Source organism: Hylobates moloch, unplaced genomic scaffold, assembly GCF_009828535.3.
Source record: "Hylobates moloch isolate HMO894 unplaced genomic scaffold, HMol_V3 SCAFFOLD_3, whole genome shotgun sequence".
NCBI classification, from domain to species: Eukaryota; Metazoa; Chordata; class Mammalia; order Primates; family Hylobatidae; genus Hylobates; species Hylobates moloch.
In genome coordinates, this window is record NW_026652278.1 from 93,667,556 (window position 1) to 93,693,201 (window position 25,646).

The 25,646-nt window shown below is 37.5% G+C and overlaps 1 protein-coding gene across 3 annotated transcripts in view; it reads left to right on the forward strand.

Moving 5' to 3' along the window:
* KIF5B (kinesin family member 5B) overlaps positions 1–22,083 on the forward strand; it is a 47,753-nt gene extending 25,670 nt beyond the window's left edge. For 2 of the 3 annotated variants that reach the window (XM_058436567.1, XM_058436569.1), the window contains 13 exons: positions 210–416; positions 2,918–3,061; positions 8,104–8,292; positions 8,883–9,000; positions 9,855–9,920; positions 10,015–10,120; positions 11,183–11,284; positions 12,579–12,639; positions 12,754–12,825; positions 12,991–13,095; positions 13,787–14,003; positions 15,436–15,586; positions 19,578–22,083. In XM_058436567.1, coding sequence (XP_058292550.1) covers positions 210–416; positions 2,918–3,061; positions 8,104–8,292; positions 8,883–9,000; positions 9,855–9,920; positions 10,015–10,120; positions 11,183–11,284; positions 12,579–12,639; positions 12,754–12,825; positions 12,991–13,095; positions 13,787–14,003; positions 15,436–15,566 — 1,518 coding nt within the window. In that variant the 3' untranslated portion in view covers positions 15,567–15,586; positions 19,578–22,083. Of the gene's footprint in view, positions 1–209; positions 417–2,917; positions 3,062–8,103; positions 8,293–8,882; positions 9,001–9,854; positions 9,921–10,014; positions 10,121–11,182; positions 11,285–12,578; positions 12,640–12,753; positions 12,826–12,990; positions 13,096–13,786; positions 14,004–15,435; positions 15,587–19,571 lie in introns of all 3 variants that reach the window. The other variant, XM_058436568.1, reaches the window with a different exon arrangement.
* Positions 22,084–25,646: the final 3,563 nt, after the last annotated feature.

Consider the following 25,646-nt stretch of genomic DNA (forward strand, 5'->3'; position numbering starts at 1 on the left):
TACTGTGTTCCTTAAACACACAGTTTTTGATTTTCTTTCTGCCTTGCAGCATCCAGCACAGTGCCGGCACATAGTTGACATTTAGTAAATCTGTTTAATGAATAAATGTTGCCACACTCAATACCATCCATATTTCACTCCATTTGTTCTTGACAAATGGTGAAGCTTCATGGGTGTTTTTTGAAAATAAATTATTTTCTGTCCTGTAGCTTTTGGCATCTACCAGAAGGGATCAAGACAATATGCAAGCTGAGCTGAATCGCCTTCAAGCAGAAAATGATGCCTCTAAAGAAGAAGTGAAAGAAGTTTTACAGGCCCTAGAAGAACTTGCTGTCAATTATGATCAGAAGTCTCAGGAAGTTGAAGACAAAACTAAGGAATATGAATTGCTTAGTGATGAACTGAATCAGAAATCGGTAGGATATAGTTTTATTTTCTTTTTTAATGCTTTAGTACAAGTATTCTTAACCTAAAAACTACTTAAATAACTTATTTTTCTATGTAAGTCAAATATCGATAACATCAACTTTCAAGGACTCGGGTTTCAACTTCATTTCTTTCTGTATATGAAGCCTTAGAGGTGAAGGAAGACAGTTATCTTAGTTCCTAAAGGTCTGTTAATATCTAATTTAAATGCTATTTTAAAGGATGTTTGCTACTCCTTATGTTTTTTTATTTTTTTAATTTAGTATATAGCATATAGAATCTAATGTTACTACTAATGTTAAAGGAAAAATAATTTAAAGCTCCTAGTTGCCCAATAAAGCTATTAGATGATTGTTCAAACAATAAATTAAATATGCAGTACAAATTAAAATGCTATTTAATCAACTATGTGAATTATTTGGAATAGATGTAAGGATATGTAACTTAATACAATTTATGTTTTACTTACTGTTACATTTCCACTACCTGGAACAGTGCCTTCTTAGCACAGTGTAGTGGTTCCCCAATAGATGGAGATTTTTTTTTTTTTTTTTTTTTTGAGGCGGAGTTTCACTCTGGTTGCCCAGGCTGGAGTGCAATGGCGCAATCTCGGCTCACTGCATCCTCTGCCTCCTGGGTTCAAGCGATTCTCCTGCCTCAGTCTCCCGAGTAGCTGGGATTACAGGCGCCCGCCACCACGCCCAGCTCATTTTGTATTTTTAGTAGCAACAGGGTTTCACCATGTTGGCCAGGCTGGTCTCGAGCTCCTGACCTCAGGTGAACCACCCACCTCAGCCTCCCAAAGTGTTGGAATTACAGGCGTGAGCCACCGCGCCTGGCGATTAGATGGAGATTTTTACTTGCTGAAAATTGATACAGGACAGACATCGCCAACCTCCAACAGTGATGACAGAAATAATACATAGCTGTGAATGTTTCAACATCATCATGGAGGAGCTATTTTGTGGTTTTGTTGTGGTTAATGCTAGCTTCTTGTTTAGAAATCAGCGTCTAGAGTTGCACTCAGGACCCGTGTCCACCACTTATTTCCCTGCTCCCATTAACTTGTCTGAAAGAAAGCAGTCAACAGTACAAAATAATGCTTTTAAAAGGTTTCCTGCCCCTATGAGTTCCTTTTCTTTTTTAATCTACAAAGTTACAGTTAGCTTGAAGTTAACATTCAGTACTGTACAGATCTAAGACACCATTATAACTAACTCTTACTGAATTGCATTACTAACAAAGCTAATTGTTGTATGAAAGAATAACAGGAGTTTTTTACGACTCTGAAAGGTGGTCCTTGGCCGCTGATTTTAGTTTTTAAGACAGTTATATTTATGTTTCACTTGTGGAGCTGAAATCTATCAGCATTACATTGATAATAGGAGTTAGAAATCCCTAGTGTTTAGCATCTGTTTATATGCTTAGACAGTGTTCCTGTTCAGTTAAGAGAAAGTGACTGGTAATTTAATCAATTATGGTAGAAGCATGCTATATTATGAGACTTGAAGATAATTGGTATCATATTGTAGATTAACCTGGGTGGATACACACTCTACTGATACTCAGAAACTTAAGGAAATGAACAACTACCATAAGAAGTAAGCAGTTGGAATGATGGCATCTTTACTAAAAGATATTGATGAAAAGTCAATAAATGGCATTACAAATACAGTATAGTACAGGCATTACAAATACAGAAGCCCCAAGCATTTCAGATTTTGGAATGTTTGCATTATGCTTACCAGTTGAGCATTTCTAATTGGCAAGTCCAAAATGCTTCAGTGAGCATTTTCTTTGAGCATCATGTAAGCACTCAAAAAGTCCCAGATTTTGGAGCACTTCAGAGTGGGGATGCTCACCTTGTATCTGATCTGCCATATGAGTTATTTTAAAGTGGGCACCAAACTGGGTTGGACTTTTCAAAATTTGGTGATTTTGTAGCTGTTAAGCTATCTATGATTTGAGATTTATAATGATAGTCAATAAACAGATAATATTACTTTAACACTAGCTCCTGGATAATTGTCTGTATCATAGTATTATCACATGGATTCTTTCCAGTGAGTAAGTATATAGAAAGTAGATGAAGAAAGCATCTAGAAAACAGTGTCATTGTAATGTTAATTTGCTGACTCACTTTCTAAAGATAAGACATAATATAGTAATAAATGATAAATCTAGTTAAATTTGAGGCTTCCCATTTTTAGACAGAAAATATTATTCAATCTCAGGAATTTAGTGAAATAACAGAAACTGCCTGCTCTTAATTGAAAACAATGTGGCTACTTTTACCATAGCCTATTAGGTCTAAAATATTTTTTAAGTTTGAGCTGGGAGCCCAGAACCTGGTAGATAGTTCAAGAAAAATGAAAGCAGAAAAGGCATGGTTTTGTAAGGGCTTGGTGTAAAACTTGAAACACCTATGAGTATTTGATATGAATTTTCATGTAGTAGATTTAACTATACTTTTTGTTTTGGGTTCTCTTAGGCAACTTTAGCGAGTATAGATGCTGAGCTTCAGAAACTTAAGGAAATGACCAACCACCAGAAAAAACGAGCAGCTGAGATGATGGCATCTTTACTAAAAGACCTTGCAGAAATAGGAATTGCCGTGGGAAATAATGATGTAAAGGTAAATATAATGACTAAATATTAAGGACAATTATCTATATACACTTGCACTTTTGTTTACTACTAATACTTTGTAAAGTTTTTTGTATTCGTGATCTCATCCTCACAAACAGTCTTGTGTAGTAGATGTTATTAACTGTATTTTAAATAGATCAGGAGAGAGCAAGAGAATAAGGGCACCTAAATAGATAAATTCAGTAGGCGGCATTTATTGGACCTCATGTTTGATTCTTTACTATAACATTTTCCCCAACCTGGGCAATGTGGCGAAACCCTGTCTCTACAAAAAATACAAAAATGAGCCTGGCATGGTGGTGTGTGCCTGTAGTCCCAGCTACTGGGGTGGAAGGATTGCTTGAGCCCGGGAGGTCAAGGCCGCAGTGAGCTGCGATCGTGCAGCTGCACTCCAGCCTTCGCAACAGATCAAGACGCTGTCTCCAGAAAAAAAAAAATTCACGCTTAAAAATTACGTTAATAAATTCCCATAAGTGAAATGATTGGAACAACAATTAAGATTAGTTCAGGGACCAGACATAGTGGCTCAAGCCTGTAATCCCAGCACTTTGGGAGGCCAAGGTAGGAGGATCAGTTGAGCCCAGGAGTTCGAGACCAGCCTGGGCAACGTGGCGAGACCCTATCCCTACAAAAAATTTAAGAATTAGCCGAGCATGTAGGCATGGTGATAACGTGCCTGTAGTCCCTGCTATTTTAAGAGACTGAGGCAGGAGGTTAAAGATGCTGTGAACCATGTTTGTGCCATGGCACTCCAGCCTGAGCAACAGTGAGACCCTATCTCAAAAAAAAAAAAAAAAAGATTAGCTCAGGGAATAAATTTATAATGAATGGGCTTGTGGTTGCTTTAAATATTTAAAGAAAAGCTAAAGATGAGCACTGCTTTCTTAATTTTTTATTTTAGTGTGAAAAATTTCAAACATTTAATAGAGAGAATAATATAATGAACTCTAGAGTTTTCAGTTTTCAAAATATGGCCATATTTTCTTTATACCTCTTTGTCCTAATCTTTTTGAGGATACTAATATTGGTTGTTAGCATTAGGCATGTGACTTGGTGGTAGATTTAAAAACTAAGACCAAAGAACCAAACTAAGACTCTTAACTGAAAAACCATGCATATAACGTGAAAGATTTGTATGTTGCAGTAGCTGTTTAGACTTTACCTTTTTGATTAAAGCCTAATTACAATAACAAAGAGAGCACATACACTTGGGTTTATATTGAGAGCCTACTAAAAAGCCCAGTCTTTTAACCAGAGTTGGAACTGACATAAAAGTTTTCAATATGGAGTACACATTTCTGTCTGTTGTATTGTTTAATGTTGCTGTTTGCTGTTAACTGATTCGTCAGTTTAAAAATGAAGAAAAAGAAAATATTTTTAAAAAATACAAAAAGAATAAAAGATAAAATCAACAAAATGAAAGTTAGTGTTTGTTGATGGAGGCAAAGATTCTCATGACTCGTCTCTTCATATGTTATTTCTTCAGTGGACTCACTATCGGGCCACTTGACTTGCTTTCCCTTCACCATCAGTCTGAACATTTCTGCCCTATTCTGTTTATGGTGAAGTAATGTGAGATTAGAGTAATGTGAGATGTAGAGAAATCTCTAGGATGGAAAAGTACATTTATTTCATATCGCAGAACACCAGAGAGATGCTGTTCAAAATTTGCTTTGTAGATTTGCAACGTTTTAGAAAAATCTTATATTTTATGTTCAAATAATTATGATTTAAGTTAAAAAGTGTAAAAAGAGAGAGTAGAAATGGCTTATGTTTAGTGGCAGAGGGATGAAATCCAGGTTCCATGACTACTAGACTTTTTTTTCCACTATACCATAGCATTTTGAAAATAAGTCGTCATTGCAAATAGCTATTCTAATTAAAAAAAAAAAAAAAAGGATCCTCAGTATTTTTGTCATTAACAAGTAATTCTTTTCCTCTCATCATATATAAGCTCTGTTAGAGTGCTACTTTTTTTTTTTTTTTTTTTTGAGATGGAATCTCGCTGTGTCTCCCAGGCTGGAGTGCAGTAGCACGATCTTGACTTATTGCAGGCTCCGCCTCCCGGGTTCACGCCATTCTCCCACCTCAGCCTCCCAAGTAGCTAGGATTACAGGCGTGTGCCACCACGCCTGGATAATTTTGTTTTTGTATTTTTAGTAGAGATGGAGTTTCACCATGTTAGCCAGGATGGTCTTGATCTCCTGACCTCCTGATCTGCCCACCTTGGCCTCCCAAAGTGCTGGGATTACAGGCATGAGCCACTGCGCCCAGGCTGTTGTTGTTCTTAAGTTACAGTTTACAGTTTTATGTTACAGTTTACAATGATTGTTGTACTCATTGTATTCTATAGTTGTGTGGATTTTAAGGAGTGCATAATATTATAGGTCCAGTATTTAGAATAGTTCCCACACCACCCTAACAAATTCCGAGTGTTTTTGCTATTCACCTCTACTTCTTGAATTTCTGGCAACCACTGATGTTTTTACTATCTCTATAGTATTGCTGTTTCCAAAATGTTATATAGTTGGAATCATACAGTATGTATATGTAGCCCTTTCAGCTAGCTTCTTTCACTTACCAGTATGCATTTAAGATTCTTCATGGCTTTTCATGGCTTGATCATTTTTTTAAATCACTAAATTATATTCCATGATACGAATGTACCACAGTTTGTTTATCCATTCACCTATGTGGTTACTTTGAGGTTTTGGCAATTAATGAATAAAGCTGCTATAAACATTCATGTGTAGGCTGAGCATGGCGGCTCATGCCTGTAATCCCAGCACTTTGGGAGGCCGAGGAGGGCAGATCACTTGAGGCCAGGAGTTTGAGACCAGCCTAGCCAACGTAGTGAAGTCCCGTCTCTGCAAAAAATAAAAAAAACTAGCCAGGCATAGTGGTGCACGCCTATAGTCCCAGCTATTCGGGAGGCTAAGGCACAAGAATCGCTTGAGCCCAGGAAGTGGAGGTTGCAGTGAGCCAAGATGGTACCACTGCACTCCTTCCTGGGTGACAGAGTGAGACTCTGTCTCCAAAAAAAAAAAAAATAATTCATATGTAAGTTATTCTGTGGACATAAGTTTTCAATTCAGTTGAGTAAAAATACCTAGAAGTGCTAGGTTGTATGTTATGACTATGTTAGCTTTGTAAGGAACTCCCAAAAGGTCTTCCAAAGTGGTGGAAACATTTTGCATTCCTATCAGCCATGAATAAGAGTCTGCTGTTCCACATCGTTGCCAGTGTTTGCTCTTGTCAGTTTCTTGGGATTTTACTAATGTATGGTGTTATTTTATTGTCATTTTAATTTGCAGTTGTGTCGCCCAGGCTGGAGTGCAGTGGCCTGATTTTGACCCACCACAACCTCTGCCTCCTGGGTTCAAGTGATTCTTCTGCCTCAGCCTCCCAAATAGCTGGGACTACAGGCGCATACCACCACGCCTGGCTAATTTTTGTATTTTTAGTAGAGATAGGATTTCACCATATTGTCCAGGCTGGTTTCAAACTCCTGACTACAGGTGGTCTGCCTGCCTCAGCCTCCCAAAGTGCTGGGACTACAGGCGTGAGCCACTGCGCCTGGCCCTATTGTTGAGTTTTGTTTTGTTTTTTTTATTTTGTTTTGAGACGGAGTCTTGCTCTGTCGCCTAGGTTGGAGTGCAGTGGCATGATCTCGGCTCACTGTGACCTCCTCTTCGTGGGTTCAAGCGATTCTCCTGCCTCAGCCTCCCGAGTAGCTGGGACTACAGGCTCCCACTACCACACCTGGCTAATTTTTTGTATTTTTAGTAGTGACAGGGTTTCGCCATATTGGCCAGGCTGGTCTTGAACTCCTGACCTCAGGTGATCCGCCCGCCGTAGCCTCCCAAAGTGCTGGGATTACAGGCGTGAGCCACCATACCTGGCCTCCTATTGTTGAGTTTTAAGAGTTCTTCATATGTTTTGAATATAAGTCTTTTATCAGATAGTGTTTTGCATTATTTCTCAGTTTGTGGCTTGTTTTTTTTTTTTTTTTAACTCTCAACGTCATTTTTTGAGACTAAAAATTTTTAATTTTAATGAGGTCCAACTTACCAAGTTTTTCATTAATAGATTGTGTTTTTGGTATCGTATTTAAAAACTAATCACCAAACCCAATATCACCTAGATTTTCTCCTATGTTAAAAGTTTTTTTTTAGTTTTGCATTTACATTTAGATCTGTGATCCATTTGGAGTTAATTTTTCTGAAAGGGGTAAAGTCTGTACCAGGATTCATTGTTTCACATCTGGATGTCCAGTTGAAGAGACTGTCCTCTCTCCATCAAATTGCCTTTGCACCTTTGTCAGAGATCAGTTGACTGTATTTTGTGGTTTTATTCCTGGGCTCTGTATTCTGTTCTGTTAACCTATTTATCTGTTCTTTGCCGGCACTGTACTGTTTTGATTATTATAGCTTTACAGTAAGTTGCATAGTGTCAAGTCCTGTGACTTTGTTCGTCCTTAGTGTTGTGCTAGCTATTCAGGGTCTTTTGACTTTACATGTAAACTTCATCAATCATGTCATCTGCACAGTTTTATTTCTTCCTGAAAGTTAAGCAATATACAGTGACCACAATTCCTTCTGGTTGAGCTTAAAGGTCATCCTTTCCCTGCCACCTAAACATCCTCTTGTTAAATTTTAAGCTGAACGTGTACATGATTAACAATGAATTTACTGAAGAGGTCCTGTAAAGAGGAAGTGAAAAAATTGAAAGAGGCAGAATTTATTAATTTGGTTGTATTTTTGTGTTTTCTTTAGGTTTACATTTTTTGTTGTTGTTGGCATGTATTAACATTATTTTCAGTTTTAAAAAAAAGGAAGGCAAAAAGTAAGCTGTATTTATTTACCTTTTGTTGAAAACAGTAATAAAAGAAAAAAAATAAGATCCAGACTTTGTATGAATATTGAGTAATACTAAAATACATTTTATAAAAAGATTTTACAGCCTAATTGGGAAAACACACATTGAATATTTTTGGCTTTAATTTTTTATTTTACTTTTTCCTCACAGCAGCCTGAGGGAACTGGCATGATAGATGAAGAGTTCACTGTTGCAAGACTCTACATTAGCAAAATGAAGTCAGAAGTAAAAACCATGGTGAAACGTTGCAAGCAGTTAGAAAGCACACAAACTGAGAGCAACAAAAAAATGGAAGAAAATGAAAAGGAGTTAGCAGCATGTCAGCTTCGTATCTCTCAAGTATGTTATAGAACAAAGTTTATTCATTTGAAACAACCACATAGAAGTTTTATTTATTATACAAGTTTTCAGAAAAATGTGTCTGTAGGTGAAATTTAGTTGTTTTTTTCCTAGTCTAGCTGCAGTAAATTTGAATGATTTAACTGAGTTATATTTGCCTAACATAAATACGGGTTATGTATAGAAATTTACCAGAAAGATGTGACTGGTAGTAACTTGTTAAAGACTCCAGAATTCCAGGGTGGGCAAAACTGCAGGGAACCAGTTTCCTGGCTTGGCAACTGAATGAATGGTGCCATTCACCACTATCAGAATTTCACAAGGAGGGAAGATGGTAACGTTAGATGGCGGCATCTGTAAAATTAGTATTTCATATTTGAGTCTTCAGTGCCTTAGTTTGCAAGTTATGATCACCATTGAATTAATTGATTACATTCTTTTAACATTTCAAAATTGGCTCCTGAACATTTTAGTTTTAAATATTCCCAAATTTATCATGTATAGATAATAAAATGTTTACTGTCAAATATTCTTAAAGTGTATACATGAGATATGTTTTCCACTTCATATCAGTATATTTTTTCCAAAAGCATGAAGCCAAAATCAAGTCATTGACTGAATACCTTCAAAATGTGGAACAAAAGAAAAGACAGCTGGAGGAATCTGTTGATTCCCTCAATGAAGAACTAGTCCAGCTTCGAGCACAAGGTATAGCTTCCAACTGTTTATGAGTTACATCTGTGTTCTTATTTTAGTATAACTGTAAACTTAATATTCACACTGAAAGAAATAGTAGGAATATGGCTGACTTGGAATGGTAAACAAATCATACATATTAATATTGCTTTGAAACATATTTTTTTTGTTGTTTTGAGACGGAGTCTTCACTCTGTTGCCCAGGCTGGAGTGCAGTGGCACTATCTTGACTCACTGCAACCTCCACCTCCTGGGTTCAAGTGATTCTCCTGCCGCAGCCTCCCTAGTAGCTGGGGCCACAGGTGCATGCCACCACGCCCGGCTAATTTTTTACATTTTTAGTAGAGACGGGGCTTCACCGTGTTACCCAGGATGGTCTCGATCTCCTGACCTTGTGATCTGCCCGCCTTGGCCTCCCAACGTGCTGGGATTACAGGCATGAGCCACTGTGCCTGTCAAAACATTTTTTTTTTTTTTTTTTAAGATTTTGTTTGAATATGGAAATAGCCAGTCTGGGGATTTCCCACAGTTATGAAGGGGTGTGTGTGTGTCTTAACATAGGGGACTTAGGAGTTATCTCATTTCTTTACCATTCCCTTAACTAATCTGTTCTGGATTAGGCAAAAAAAACAACAAAAAAAAAAAAAAAAAAAAAAACCATAAAGGAATACATAATACCAACACAATGGATATAACTTGTATACTAGTCTACATGTCATTGAACTTGGAGAGCAGGTGACATTTGGGTAATTTGAAGTTGAATATTGCTAAGGAAAATGCTTATTGTAAAATCCATTTGCTCCTTGGTTTATATGAGGAACCTTAAAGGCTTATTTCACTCTTCTATTTTCTCTCTATTCAAACAGAGAAAGTCCATGAAATGGAAAAGGAGCACTTAAATAAGGTTCAGACTGCAAATGAAGTTAAGGCAAGTTTGATGTCACATTTCTAACGGCTTTAATTCATCAGTATTAATTTTGATTAGTCTGACTTTAACATCCTTTTCCCCCTCAAAATTTTAGCAAGCTGTTGAACAGCAGATCCAAAGCCATAGAGAAACTCATCAAAAACAGATCAGTAGTTTGAGAGATGAAGTAGAAGCAAAAGAAAAACTTATTACTGATCTTCAAGAGTAAGTATTATACTTCTCTAGTTAGGAGGAAAGAATCGGTTACTCATAGACATGGTATATATTCTTACTAGAAAGCTACAGTTTTCATCAAAATTACATTTTTATCTTGGAAAATAAAGAATTTTCTCATTTATGAGTAAAACTTCTAAATTCCAGGTGAAATTTTTGAGGCTTTTTTTAGGTCTTTTGATCTAAATTATTCAGTAAAAAGTAAGAAAAAAAATCCCCAACCTAAGTCCATTATTGCATACCACAGTCTCCTCCAAATCCTTTATTTAATTTCCTTTTTTAAAAAAATTCTTGGCTGGGTGCAGTGGCTGATGGCCTGTGACCCCAGTGTTTTGGGAGGCTGGGGCGGGAGGATCACTAGAGGCCAGGAGTTCAAGACCAGCCTGGGCAACATAGTGAGACTCCATCTCTACAAAAAATAATTTTTTAAATTAGCTAAGCTTGGTGGCACATGTCTGTAGTCCCAGTGACCCAGGAGGCTGTGACACGAGGATTGCTTGAGTGTTGGGAGTCTGAGGCTGAAGTGAGCTATGATTGTACTATAGCCTGGGCGACAGCGAGACCCTGACTCAAAATTCTTAACTGGGAAAAACTTTTCTGGAAATTCTATGGATTTTCAAAGGTTTTTTTTTTTTTCTTTAAGTTGTCATCTTAGTTTATCTAGAAGCAATTTCCCTGCCTCCATAACCATGTGCACATACATAGAGTTTATGGAAGTCAGAGTTTGCAACAATTTGAGTAGGAACCAAGAAGAGAATAACGCAACAAAATAATGATGAGGTTTGGGGCATAGGTCTTACTGTGAATACCTGATGGAAGTAGGCATAAGGATTCAGGAAGATGAAAGACAGAGAACAAAATCATGATTTCAAACCAAAATATGAAAAATTTTGTATGTCCCCAAGTAGCCAGGTCCCTTCCCTCTTTTCCTCCATGGAGGATAGGATAACAGAAAATTCCTTGATGAGATTATAGAATTTAAAAGTTTGGAAATTTTAATGATGACATTGAGAAAACTGTGATACTGATACTGTGTTTTTTTTCTTTTGTCAGCCAAAACCAGAAAATGATGTTAGAGCAGGAACGTCTAAGAGTAGAACATGAGAAGTTGAAAGCCACAGATCAGGAAAAGAGCAGAAAACTACATGAACTTACGTGAGTAATTGTTTTTAATTAAAGTTTAAAAATAAAAGCTAAATTAGAGGATTATAGGCATTACCTTTGGATATAGCCAGTGGATACATATTTTACTTTGTATGGGCTAAAGGATTTTTTCTTAAATACACTGAGTTGGTTTGATTTGTATCTAAATACTTGGAATATATACTTGTATTTTGGTGAAAGCAAGGTCTTATATTTCATTGTGGTTAAGATTAAGATTTCTGTTTATCAATCTGCTTGCTGTTTCTTTATCTCCATATTAGTTCAGGATCCAGTATAAAAATGAACCTAAAACAATATATTAAGTAACTTAGAAGATTTTAAGATCTAACACAAAAACTGAGTTTTTGTTAAATTTTCTCTTGCATAAAAGAGCAGTGTGGTTTTTAACCTTGCCATTTTGAACAGAGGTTTTCATGGTTTACCCTTTCTCATTTTCTCAAAACTCAGTTTTCTAGAATCTTAGCAGGTAGAAAATGCATGATTATAATTTTTCACATACCTTGAGTTTGTGAGACAATTTGCAAATCAGCTGCTATTGTTAGGATAGTTAGAACATCAGGACCAGTTCAGAGTGGATTTTATGAAGATTCTACTAACTTGCAGCTGTAATTTTGTTTAGAATACTTTTAATGTAAAGTATTTTAGTCTTTGATAGTTTATAATCAGTATCATTTTGGATAAATAGCAGTATAATACATGTGGCATATTTTAAAATACAAATTATAGAACCATTCCTTATTCTTTGAATTCTGCCACATTTTATTTCATCTCTTCCGTTGCTATATATGGAATGTATAACAATAGACAGTTGTTTTAGAAGGCATATGAAAATTTTTTGAAATTGCAAAGCTGCAGTGGCTCACACCCATAATCTCAGCACTTTGGGAGGCCAAGGCAGGAGAATCAGTTGAGCCCAGTGTTTGAGAATCAGTCTAGGCAATGTAGCGAGACCCCGTCTCTACAAAAAATTTTTTAGACAGGCCTGGTTGTACATGCCTGTAGTCCCAGCTATTTGGGAGACTGAGATGAGGAGGATCACTTGAACCCAGGAGGTCGAGGTTGCAGTGAGCAGTGTTTGGGACAGAAACTCTGTGTCAAAAAAAAAAAAAAAAAAAAAAAAAATTTTTTTTTGAAAGACAGCATGGATAAATTGTTTAAAATAGGCATCTTGTATTTATTTAAATTTAAGAATTTATCCTTTCAGGTACAAAATATTCAACTCTCATGCTAAGTACAATTTTACAGAATAAAATTTGAAAATACATGTTTGTTCTTCTACTGTTAGGGTTATGCAAGATAGACGAGAACAAGCAAGACAAGACTTGAAGGGTTTGGAAGAGACAGTGGTAAGAAAAACATGAAAATAAATAGGATTGGGGAATATTTTGTGGGTTTTTTCTACCATGATTATTCTAAGTTTAAAGTCTGAGCTCCAAAAATATCGCTGTTCTTAATCCAAGGCAAAAGAACTTCAGACTTTACACAACCTGCGCAAACTCTTTGTTCAGGACCTGGCTACAAGAGTTAAAAAGGTAATGTAACTATGCCAAGGTGGGCGTTTGCATAAATGGTGCTTACTTCTAGGTAATTCTTTGTATTCAAAGTGAAATAACTTTACAGTCACGTCAATTTTTGTATAGTTAAGCTTAGTTTTTTTTATTTTTTTAAATTTTTTTTGTAATACCTTCTTTCCTCAGAGTGCCGAGATTGATTCTGATGACACCGGAGGCAGCGCTGCTCAGAAGCAAAAAATCTCCTTTCTTGAAAATAATCTTGAACAGCTCACTAAAGTGCACAAACAGGTACTAAAGAGTATATTTTCTGGTAGCTGCAAGATAGTAAAAATCAAAAATTGAGGATTGGCAAGTGAGTATTTCAATCTTTCAGAGTCCTCAGGAATTTTTATACCCTGAGCCATTTTATCAGAAATTATATAAAGAAACCACAAGTAACATTTAGAGGAGTTAATATTTTTAACAACCTTATTATCAAAAGAGGCAGTGAAAACATGTATTCTCATTTTCTCTTTAGGATTTTAAGACTGTGCATTTTCATAATTTATTCATGGTAATTTTGAAATCTCTACTACACAAGACTGCAGTTAAAATACTGCAAAGTCTTTAGGGGAGAGTAGTCTTTTTATACCTAATACCCCAGTGTGTCAAACATAATGACGCAGTTTTCATTTAATCAGATTAGTTGTCTTATTGAAGAAACATAGCACTATCTTGTAATTTATTGTCTTTGCCTAGTAGAGGGAAAGAACAATTCTCCGCCTAAAAAATTAAAGGAAACTACACCTTTGTGAATAAATACATGTGTGTATGCTGTGTAGAGATGGATGTATTCTTTGCGTGTTTCTGCCTAAATTAGATAAATGGGAAACAATATACAATGCAGTTTTACTTTTCTAAAGAGCAATTACGAAATGCTCATACGTTTTCAAATCATCCTGTTAAATCTGGAATCCTTGTTTTCTTTGTGTATGTTTAGTTGGTACGTGATAATGCAGATCTCCGCTGTGAACTTCCTAAGTTGGAAAAGCGACTTCGAGCTACAGCTGAGAGAGTGAAAGCTTTGGAATCAGCACTGAAAGAAGCTAAAGAAAATGCATCTCGTGATCGCAAACGCTATCAGCAAGAAGTAGATCGCATAAAGGAAGCAGTCAGGTCAAAGAATATGGCCAGAAGAGGGCATTCTGCACAGATTGGTTAGTAGAACACATTAAAACCTTTAAACCTTGCTCAGTTTGAATGCCTTCATTTAGTGGAAAACATAATCCGAATTTTACGTGTTGTCATGGTGCATCTGTCTCTATTTTCTAACTTAGCAGAGTGGCACTGTTGGGAAAGAGGAATAACCACATTAGCAGAACAAGAAGATAAATGAGAACTAGAGAAGCAAGCAAGAATGGTCATGGAATGGAGAAACTATATAGAGCAATATTATTAAAGCCAACAGAATTACAAGAAAATAAGCCATCAGCAATGATTTAACGTTTAAGAATAATCATTGGTGGCTGGGCACAGTGGCTCACGCCTGTAATCCCAACACTTTGGGAGGTTGAGGTGGGTGGATCACCTGAGGTCAGAAGTTTGAGACCAGCCTAACATGGTGAAACCCTGTCTCTACTAAATACAAAAAAATTAGCCAGGCATGGTGGTGAACACCTGTAACCCAGCAACTTGGAAGGCTGAGGCAGGAGAATTGCTGGAACCTGGGAAGTGGAGATTGCAACGAGCCAAGATTGCACCATTGCACTCCGGCCTGGGTGAGATTCCATCTCAAAAAAAAAAAAATTGGTGCAGGAAGTGTTTTTTTTGTTGTTTTTTATTTTTATTTTTTTGTTTGTTTTTTCAGACGGAGTTTCACTCTTGTTGCACAGGCTGGAGTGCAATGGCGTGATCTTGGCTCGCTGCAACCTCTGCCTCCTGGGTTCAAGCGATTCTCCTGCCTCAGCCTCCCTAGTAGCTGGGATTGCAGGTGCAAGCCACCATGCCGAGCTAATTTTGTATTTTTAGTAGAGACAGGGTTTCTCCTTGTTGGTCAGGCTGGTCTCGAACTCCTGACCTCAGATGATCCACCTGCCTCGGCCTCCCAAAGTGCTGGGATTATAGGCGTGAGCCACTGCGCCCAGCCGTTTTTTTTTTTTTTAAAATGACACAGGGTCTCGCTTGTCACCCATGCTAGACTGCAGTGGTGCAGTTATGGCTCACTGCAGCCCCAACCTCCCAGGCTCATGCGATCCTCCCACCTCAGCCTTCCAAGTAGCCGGGACTACAGGTGCACGCCACCACACCCAGCTAATTTTTTTATATTCTGTAGAGACAGGGTTTTGTCTTATTGCCCAGTCTGGTCTTGAATTCCTGGACCCAAGTGATCCACCCAACTCAGGCTCTCAAAGTGCTGGGATTACACAGGCATGAGCCACTACGCCTGGCCAGGAAGATTTTTAAAGGCTAAGAATTGTATAGGTCCTAGAGAAAAAGATGCTACAGAAAAGAAAAAGTGATGGAGAAACAAAAAGGCAAAGAAAAACAAAACATTTGGGAATTTGTTGTGAATAAGAGAAGAAACCTTAACAGTCATTGCAGTCACATCTTAAACTTTATTCTAAAGTCTGTCTTTATTTTTCATATTAGCTAAACCTATTCGTCCCGGGCAACATCCAGCAGCTTCTCCAACTCACCCAAGTGCAATTCGTGGAGGAGGTGCATTTGTTCAGAACAGCCAGCCAGTGGCAGTGCGAGGTGGAGGAGGCAAACAAGTGTAATCCTTTATACATATCCACAGGTTTGTTATTTATATCTGGCTTTTCATATCTGTTTGTGGAAAATTGGTTGTTAAATAGGATTTTGATTTTAAAAAATTCTCACATTAGTGTTATGATTTTTTTAAACTTAAGCATTATAAAAGTAATTTAGCTCGATCTTTTTGTGTAGTTTAGATCATACTATATATTCAAATTTGTGGTCTTGTTTTGAAATCTAGTATTGGACCATTTGTAATAGCTCTTGATATTGTCTAATGGATGTACCATGGTTTATAAACATTCCTTTCCTTTTTGCTAGACATGTAATTATATTAATTTTTTCCATAATTGAAATTTTCAAAAACCAAAATTTTCATATATGAAATTTGAAACATCTTTTTTTTTTTTTTTTTTTTTTTTTGTTTTTTTTTTGAGATGGAATCTCACTCTTGTCGCCCAGCCTGGAGTGCAATGGCGTGATCTCAGCTCACTGCAACCTCTGGCTCCTGGGTTCAAGCAATCCCCCTCCCTCAGCCTCCCAAATAGCTGGGATTACAGGTGCCTGCCACCATGCCTGGTTAATTTTTGTGTTTTTAGTAGAGACAAGGGGTTTCACCATGTTGGTCAGGCTGGTCTCAACTCCTAACTTCAGGTGATCTGCCCGCCTCGGCCTCCCGAAGTGCTGGAATTACAGGCGTGAGCCACCGTGCCCAGCCTGAAACATCTGTATTCCCTAACCTGTTAGAGATTATTTCCAGAAGGTTCCCAGAAATGCAATTATAAGGAAATATGAACATTTTTAAGGCTCTTGCTACATATTAACACATTGGTTTCTAGAAAGACTGCACCAAATTGCATATGAGCCCAGCTTACTAACAGATTTCTGAGTTTTATTTATAAGTAATATCTGTTCTTTGTAGGGCATAAAACAGTCACAAATTAGAAAAAAAACCCTAGAGATACTACACAATATACTATCTCTCTCTTTCTGGAGCTTTCTGTATTAGTTGTTAAATTTAAAAGTTTAAACTGTTGATAACTATTCTAATAGACTCCACTTATTCTACTACATATGCTGCTTTGGAGCCTGCTTTTCTTTCCAGCCCCCTGCCCCCACACACCCCACACACCCCTGCCCCACTCCGAGACGGAGCCTCGTTCTTGTTGCCCAGGCTGACGTGCAATGGCTTGATCTTGGCTCACCGCAACCTCCGCTTCCCAGGTTCAAGCGATTCTCCTGCCTCAGCCTCCCAAGTAGCTGGGATTACAGACGTGTGTCACCACGCCCGGCTAATTTTGTATTTTGTAGCCTGCTTTTTAAACTTAGCAATATATTCGGAACACTTTTCTTCTACAGCGTGATTGGTTAGTGGTTGCCTAATAATTCGTCATATAGTAGCAACTCTGATTGTAACTAACTCTTCAAGAAGTCCCTGATGTGTGTATATGCTTTGGAAATAAAAAATACTAGATAGTTATGAAATGATTAGCTGTTTCTGACAAATACTAAAGCTAGTTTATTTTAATGTTGCTTGTTTATACTTTGACATTTTGCATAATACTGGCTCTAAATTGAGTAGAGAATTAAGAAATATTCTGAAGGATTCACATTTCTAGCAATTTTAAACATTTTGTTCACACAATGTAGGATTTAAAACAGTGGTAGAGTGAAAAGAACATGGACTATGGAGTTCCATCCAAGTTGAAATCCTGACTACATTAATAGTTTCTTTCTCATTCTGACTTGTTCTACAGTACTTCATAAAAGTTACGGATTTATTGCTTAACTATGTAATGAATCTCTAAAACAACATGTTTCTACATAGCCACAATATTATCACACCCAGTAAGATTATATTTTTAATATTATTTAGTATCATTCCATATTCAGATTTTTCCAATTTTTTTTACTATCCTGTACAGCTGGTTTGTCTAAACCAGAGTACAATTCAGGACTACTGTTTGCATTTAGTTTTATCCCTTAAATCTCTTCTGATCTTGAATGAGCACCCTCTTTAGTGATACTGACTTACTGAGTAGGCCCAGGTATCTTGAGGGTATAACACCTGTGTGTTGTGTCTGATTGTTTTTATGTGTAGTCACCTTGTTCTTTCTCCATTTCTATGCAAAAGCATTGATTAGACTCAGCATAAACATTTTTGACAAAGTTATGTCATAGATAATATGTACTTAATATCAGTAGACATACAATAGCTGGTTTTCCTGATAATTAGAGATAACTCCTGTGTTTTTCCCCTTCGGACTAATAACTCTGTTTTATTAGTAAAATGGAAGTCATTCTTAAGAATTACATGAGTTGGCCGGGCACGGTGGCTCACACCTGTAATCCCAGCACTTGGGAGGCTGAGGTGGGTGGGTCACCTGAGGTCAGGAGTTCGAGACCAGCCTGACCAACACGGAGAAACCCTGCCTCTACTAAAAATACAAAATTAGCAGGGCGTGGTGGCTCATGCCTGTAATCCCAGCTACTCGGGAGGCTGAGGCAGGAGAATCGCTTGAACCCAGGAGGCGGAGTTTGCGGTGATCCGAGATCGTGGCATTGCACTCCAGCCTGGGCAACAAGAGCAAAACTCCGTCTCAAAAAATAAAAAAATAAAAAAAATAATTACATGAGTTAAGATGTTACCCAGCACACAGTATTCAGTAGATGCAAGCCTTTTCCTACCTTTCTGGAAGTGGGAGCTGGGCAAGGGGATTTTCAAAGCATAGATAGAAAGTTTATCCTTTTTGGATATTGTCCTCACATTAAAATTCATATGTCAACTTTAAACTTACCTCATTGTAGAGAGAGGACAGACCATACTTTTGTTAACTATTGCTGATCGCGGTATAGTGACACCAGCTTAGCACATAAGGGAGATAGCTAACCCAGCCAAACTAGGTTTTCAAGACTTGAAAGTTATGATGTAAAAATATAATTATTTACAGGTTTGTTTTGACACTCGTCCAAAGATAGTGGTTCTTAGTTTTTCAAACTCTTGTAATCTATCTTAAACCATGACTGGGGAGTATATGATTCACTTAAGTGATAAATTGTTTAAATGTTAAATAATTTGTACTGGAGTGCAGTGGCAGGATCTCGGCTTACTGCAACCTCTGCTTCCCGAGTTCAAGCCGTTCTCCCTGCCTCACCCTCCTGAGTAGCTGGGATTACAGGCGCCCACTACTACGCCCGCCTAAGTTTTTTGTATTTTTACTAGAGACGGGGTTTTGCCATGTTGGCCAGGCTGGTATTGAACTCCTGACCTCAGGTGATCTGCCCCTGTCAGCCTCCCAGAGTGCTCAGATAACAGGCGTGAGCCACTGTGCCAGTGAGAAATTTTTTTAATGTTAAGAAAAACATTTCAAGTCACTGTGTTTATTTTTGGAAAGGATGACATTTATAATACTGATACTTTTAGTTCCCAGTTTTACATGGCTAGTCTTCTGCCTTGCTTAGTACTTTAAATAGATTGTTTTTCTAAATGCATAGATAAGTAGGCGGTTTAATACAAAGATGTTTAAAATACTACTAGAATTATTTATTTCCCTGTTACTTTTCCTACTGTATACACCTCTTGTTTATCCCTATTCCTCTCCCCCTCTTTTTTTTTTTTTTAAAGCTTCTATGTATATAACTAGTAGTTGCTGGTTAGTGTTCCTTGGTTTAAGAATGTCACTGACCACTGTCTGCTGGTTAAAAGATTAGCCGCCTTTTTCTTTTTTAAACAAATATAATTCATAAATGAGCTTACCCATAGCTTTATTTGGGAGAATAAAAACAAAGGGAGGGCTGACCTCCCTTTAAACACTACTGCTACTAAACAGTTCTACTTAGGCAGTATAGAAAAGGAAACCAAATCATTTAATATTGCCATCCTTCTAATTTTGGGGAAAATAGCCACAGATGTTGGCTAAAATGTTTATAAACTGTTGGCATATTTTATTTGCTTGTTTTATTCTTCATGATTATCTCAAACACCAATTTTGTAAAACTAAACATATTTACTCTATGCTTTCTCCCAGTTTTAGGTGTTAAAAAGTAATCGAAGTATGAAGAGGACATGGTATCAAGCAGTCATTCAATGATTATAACCTCTACTCCCTTGGGATTGTAGAATTATAACTTTTTAAAAAATGTATAAATTATACCTGGCCTGTACAGCTGTTTCCTACCTACTCTTCTTGTAAACTCTGCTGCTTCCCAACACAACTAGAGTGCAATTTTGGCATCTTAGGAGGGAAAAAGGACAGTTTACAACTGTGGCCCTATTTATTACACAGTTTGTCTATCGTGTCTTAAATTTAGTCTTTACTGTGCCAAGCTAACTATACCTTATAGGACTGTACTTTTTGTATTTTTTGTGTATGTTTATTTTTTAATCTCAGTTTAAATTACATAGCTGCTACTGCTTCTTGTTTTTCTTTTCCTATTAAAACGTCTTCCTTTTTTTTTTTCTTAAGAGAAAATGGAACATTTAGGTTAAATGTCTTTAAATTTTACCACTTAACAACACTGCATGCCCATAAAATATATCCAGTCAGTACTGTATTTTTAAATCCCTTGAAATGATATTATCGGGGTTAAAATGACTTGTATTGTTTCTGAAGTTTGCTCCTGAAAACTACTGTTTGAGCACTGAAACCTTACAAATGCCTAACTAGGCATTTGAGACTGAGCAAGGCTACTTGTTATCTCATGAAATGCCTGTTGCCGAGTTATTTTGAAAAGAAATATTTTAAAGTATCAAAAGCAGATCTTAGTTTAAGAGAGTTTGGAAAAGGAATTATATTTCTCTTTTTCCTGATTCTGTACTCAACAAGTCTTGATGGAATGAAAATACTCTGCTTTATTCTGGTGAGCCTGCTAGCTAATATAAGTATTGGACAGGTAATAATTTGTCATCTTTAATATTAGTAAAATGAATTAAGATATTGTAGGATTAAACATAATTTTATACGGTTAGTACTTTATTGGCTGACCTAAATTTATAGCGTGTGGAAATTGAGAAGAATGAAGAAACAGGACAGATACATGACGAATTAAAAATATATATAGGTCAATTTTGGTCTGAAATTCCTGAGATGTTTTTAACCTGCTACACTAATTTGTACACTAATTTATTTCTTGTTTAGTCTAGAAATAGTAAATTGTTTGCAAGTCACTAATAATCATTAGATAAATTATTTTCTTGGCCATAGCCCATAATTTTGTAATCAGTACTAAGTGTATACGTATTTTTGCCACTTTTTCCTCAGATGATTAAGTCAACAGCTTATTTTAGGAAACTATAAAAGTAATGGGGAAAGAGATTTCACTGTTGCTTCATCAGTGGTGGGGGGCAGTGACTGCAACTGTGTTAGCAGAAATTCACAGAGAATGGGGATTTAAGGTTAGTCAGTAGAGAAACTTGGAAAGTTCTGTGTTAGGATCTGGCTGGCAGAATTAACTTTTTGCAAAAGTTTTATACACAGATATTTGTATTAAATTTGGAGCCATAGTCAGAAGACTCAGATCATAATTGGCTTATTTTTCTATTTCCTTAACTATTGTAATCTCCACTTTTGTAATAATTTTGATTTAAAATATAAATTTATTTATTTATTTTTTTAATAGTCAAAAATCTTTGCTGTTGTAGTCTGCAACCTCTAAAATGATTGCATTGCTTTTAGGATTGATCAGAAGAAACACTCCAAAAATTGAGATGAAATGTTGGTGCAGCCAGATATAAGTAATATAGTTAACAAGCAAAAAAAGTGCTGCCACCTCTTTATGATCGTTTTCTAAATGGAGAAACATTTGGCTGCATTCACATAGACCTTTATGTTTTGTTTTCAGTTGAAAACTTGCCTCCTTTGGCAACATTCGTAAATGAAGCAGAATTTTTTTTTTCTCTTTTTTCCGAATATGTTAGTTTTGTTCTTGTAAGATGTATCATGGGGTATTGGTGCTGTGTAACGAACAACGAATTTTAATTAGCATGTGGTTCAGAATATACAATGTTAGGTTTTTAAAAAGTATCTTGATGGTTCTTTTCTATTTATAATTTCAGACTTTCATAAAGTGTACCAAGAATTTCATAAATTTGTTTTCAGTGACTGCTTTTTGCTACAGTAGGTCATTAAACACGGCACTTATTCTTAAAAATGAAAATTTCTGATCATCTAGGATATTGACACGTTTCAATTTGCAGTGTCTTTTTGACTGGATATATTAACGTTCCTCTGAATGGCATTGATAGATGGTTCAGAAGAGAAACTCAATGAAATAAAGAGAATATTTATTCATGGCGATTAATTAAATTATTTGCCTAACTTAAGAAAACTACTGTGCATAACTGTCAGTTTGTGCTTAACTCCATTTGACATGAGGTGACAGAAGACAGTCTGAGTCTACCTGTGGAATATGTTGGTTTATTTTCAGTGCTTGAAGATACATTCACAAATACTTAGTTTGGGAAGACACCGTTTAATTTTAAGTTAACTTGCATGCTGTAAATGCGTTTTATGTTTAAATAAAGAGGAAAATTTTTTGAAATGTAATGACTTTCTTAAAACAAGTGTTAGGTTGATTGTACATGACTGAGTTCAGGCCTTCTGTCTTGATAGAATAGTGACTGATATGTCATTATATTTATGTATATTTTGTTTCCTAATGTCTTGCAGCCTTTTGGACAGCAGATATTAAATGTGTAGGCTAAAGAGCTAGAAATGAATGACCAGTCTCACACATAAAACTTTTTTAATTTTTTTTTTTGAGATAGAGTCTTGCTCTGTCGCCCAGGCTGGAGTGCAGTGGTGTGATCTCGGCTCACTGCAACTCTTACCGCCTGGATTCTAGGGATTCTCCTGCCTTAGCCTCCCAAGTAACTGGGATTACAGGCATATGCCACCATGCCCAGCTAATTTTTGTATTTTTTAGTAGAGATGGGGTTTCACCATGTTGGCCAGGCTGGTCTTGAACTCCTGACCTCATGTGATCCTCCTGCCTCGGCCTCCAGAAGTGCTGGGATTACAGGCGCGAGCCACTGCGCCCGGCCGGTGTCACCTACATTTTACTTTGTATAGTCCCCATTGTTCATCTGAGTCTGGTTGTTTGATTAACCAGGATATAAGAACACCTGTTAACGTTTATGTTTTAGACACTTCCTCAATGATCATTCAGGTCTAGCTGAAGAATAACTTTAAAAAGACTTCCTAAATTCAGGTCGGTATTTTTTCTTGTTTTGGGGGGCATTGGGCTTTATATGTTTTTATACTGTTGTGGAAAATTTTAATCAGATACGAAATCAGACAGAATAATAATGAAACCCCAAGTACCAGTTACTTAGTCTCAACAGTTATCAACTTACAGCTAATCTTGTTTCATCGGTAATCTACTCATCTTCTCCCAACAACCCCCTGTATTATTTTGAAGCAATCCTAGAAAACATGTTTTTTTTTTTTTGAGACGGAGTCTCGCTGTCGCCCAGGCTGGAGTGCAGTGGCACCATCTCAGCTCACTGCAAGCTCCGCCTCCTGGGTTCAAGCCATTCTCCTGCCTCAGCCTCCTGAGTAGATGGGACTACAGGCACCTGCACCATGCCCGGCTAATTTTTTGTATTTTTTTTTTTTAGTAGAGATGGGGTTTCACCGTTTAGGCAGGATGGTCTCGATCTCCTGACCTCGAGATCCGCCCACCTCGGCCCCCGAAAGTGCTGGGTTTACAGGCGTGAGCCACCGGGATAAGTACTTAAGTATGTATTTTTAAAAGATAAGGACTCCTTAAAACATACCCAACGAATACCATTATCACATCAAAAAATTTATAATTTCCTGATATTCAAATATTTAGTTTTTGTAAACAGTTTGAGTCAAGATCCAATGGAAGTTCATATATGAATGAAGAGTCTGACTCTTACATTTTTTCATTGCAATGTATGAAGAAAATAACTTTTTTGCCCTGTAGTTTCCCAGATATTGCAGTTGCATCCCTTTCATATCATTTAACGAATTTCTGTGGCTTTTATGTTTCCTATAAATTTGTTTCAGATCCACAGATATAATCAGATTCAGATAGTTGTTTTGTTGGATGGGGACAGTATTTATAGGTGGTGGTATTCCATCAGGTGGCACATAATGTGTACTTGTCTCTTCTTGAGCTATTAGTCACTATTGATCAGTGCCTAGATCCATCTAAATAGAGGATATAGAATTACAGTATTTTTTTCATTTGTTTGCTGCAATAGGGAAACTTGGTCTCTTACTTGGTTATCTAGTGGGTGTGTGTGTATAGTTTGTATAGTTACCTAGTGGGTGTGTGTGTATAGTTTGTATAGGAAAGACAAGGTAAATGCTTCTTTCCATTTATTTGTAAGTTTCAAAATGAGCTGCTTCACTACGATCTTCCAGTACTGACTAGTTTTGTATTTTTTCCTTTTTGGTTTTTTATTATTTTATTATCTTTTAGGTGTGCTCTATGAGCCTTTGTATTAATTTTTTTTCCTTTCCTGGAGGAATTTGAAAACAAGTTTTTTTCCAAATTAAAAAAAAGTCGCAGCACATCTAAGGAATAGGATGCAAAAGGGAATATAGGAGTGATAGAAACTAGTGAGAAAATTTATACACTCAGGCAGGCAAACTAGGATAGGGGATGGATGATTAATACAGTATCATAACTGATGGCTGGAGAACTTGATTTTTTTTTATTTTTGAATTGAGACGGGGTCTCTCTTTTTTCTTTTTTTTTTTTGAGACAGGGTCTCACTGTCACCCAGGCTGGAGTGCAGTGGTGCAGTGGTGTGATCTCAGTGCACTGCAACCTCTGTCTTCTCAGCCCAAGTGATTCTCCTACCTCACCTTCCTGAGTAGCTGGGATCACAGGCATGCACCACTACGTCTGGCTTTTTTTTTTTTTTTTGGGTAGAAATGGGGTTTTGCCATGTTGCCCAAGCTAGTTTTGAACTCCTGAGCTCAGAAGATTCACTCACCGTGACCTCCCAAAATGCTGTGATTATAGGCGTGAGCCACTGCGCCCGGCCTCCAATGCTTTTTTTTTTTTTAGATGTAGTTTCTCTCTTGTTGCCCATGCTGGAGTGCAATGGCGCAATCTTGGCTCGGCACAATCTTGGCTCACCGCAACCTCTGCCTCCTGGGTTCAAGCGATTCTCCCCTCAGCCTCCTGAGTAGGTGGTATTTTAGGCATGTACCACGCGCAGCTGATTTTGTATTTTTTAGTAGAGACGGGGTTTCTCCATGTTGGTCAGGCAGGTTTTGAACTCCCAACCTCAGGTGATCTGCCTGCCTCGGCTTCCTGAAGTGCTGGGATTATAGGCGTGAGCCACTGTGCCTGGCCCGATGCTTTTAAAATTTTTCTTGAGAGAGGGTCTGGCTCCGTTGCCCAGGCTGGAGTGCAGTGGTGTGATCTTGTCTCACTGCTACCTCTGTCCCCCAGGCTCAAGCTGTCCTCCTGCCTCAGGTTCCCTAGTAGCTGGGACTACAGGCATGTGCCACCATGCCTGGCTAATTTTTGTAGAGACAGAGTTTCACCATGTTGCCCAGCCTGGTCTCAAACTCCTGAGCTCAAGTGATCCACTCCCTTCGGCCTCTCAAAGTGCTGGCATTACAGGCGTGAGCCCCCGTGCCTGGTCAGCTTTTTTAAAAGATGGGGTCTTGCTCTGTCACCCAGGCCGGAGTGCAGTAGTGCAGTCAGTCTACTGGGATCCCATGCTGGTGGATCATACAAAACTCTCAGTGGCTGCTTGAGGCTCTGTCGTCAAGAAAGGCAAGCTCAAATTTTTCTGTTAGAACAAATTGCAGGCCCTCCTGGGATAGGAGACTCAATGTACTCAACTTACCACCAAGTTGCTAGTTGGTTTCTTCAAGGGACAATTGAACTCAATATTGCTGGTAGGATGTTAGGCAGCAGCAGTAATTGGATCTGCCTTTGTAAGTGGGAACCCTTGGTACTGGATGTGCATAGCTTTCATCTCCCACTGGCCACACTATTCCTGTGCTCACGATACCAGCACTGCAGCGATGGATGACAGACTGGCTGATGTCAACCATTGGTTAAATTCCTCTTCCCTAGTAGATACTGTCTGGTAGGCATTAACATGTCAC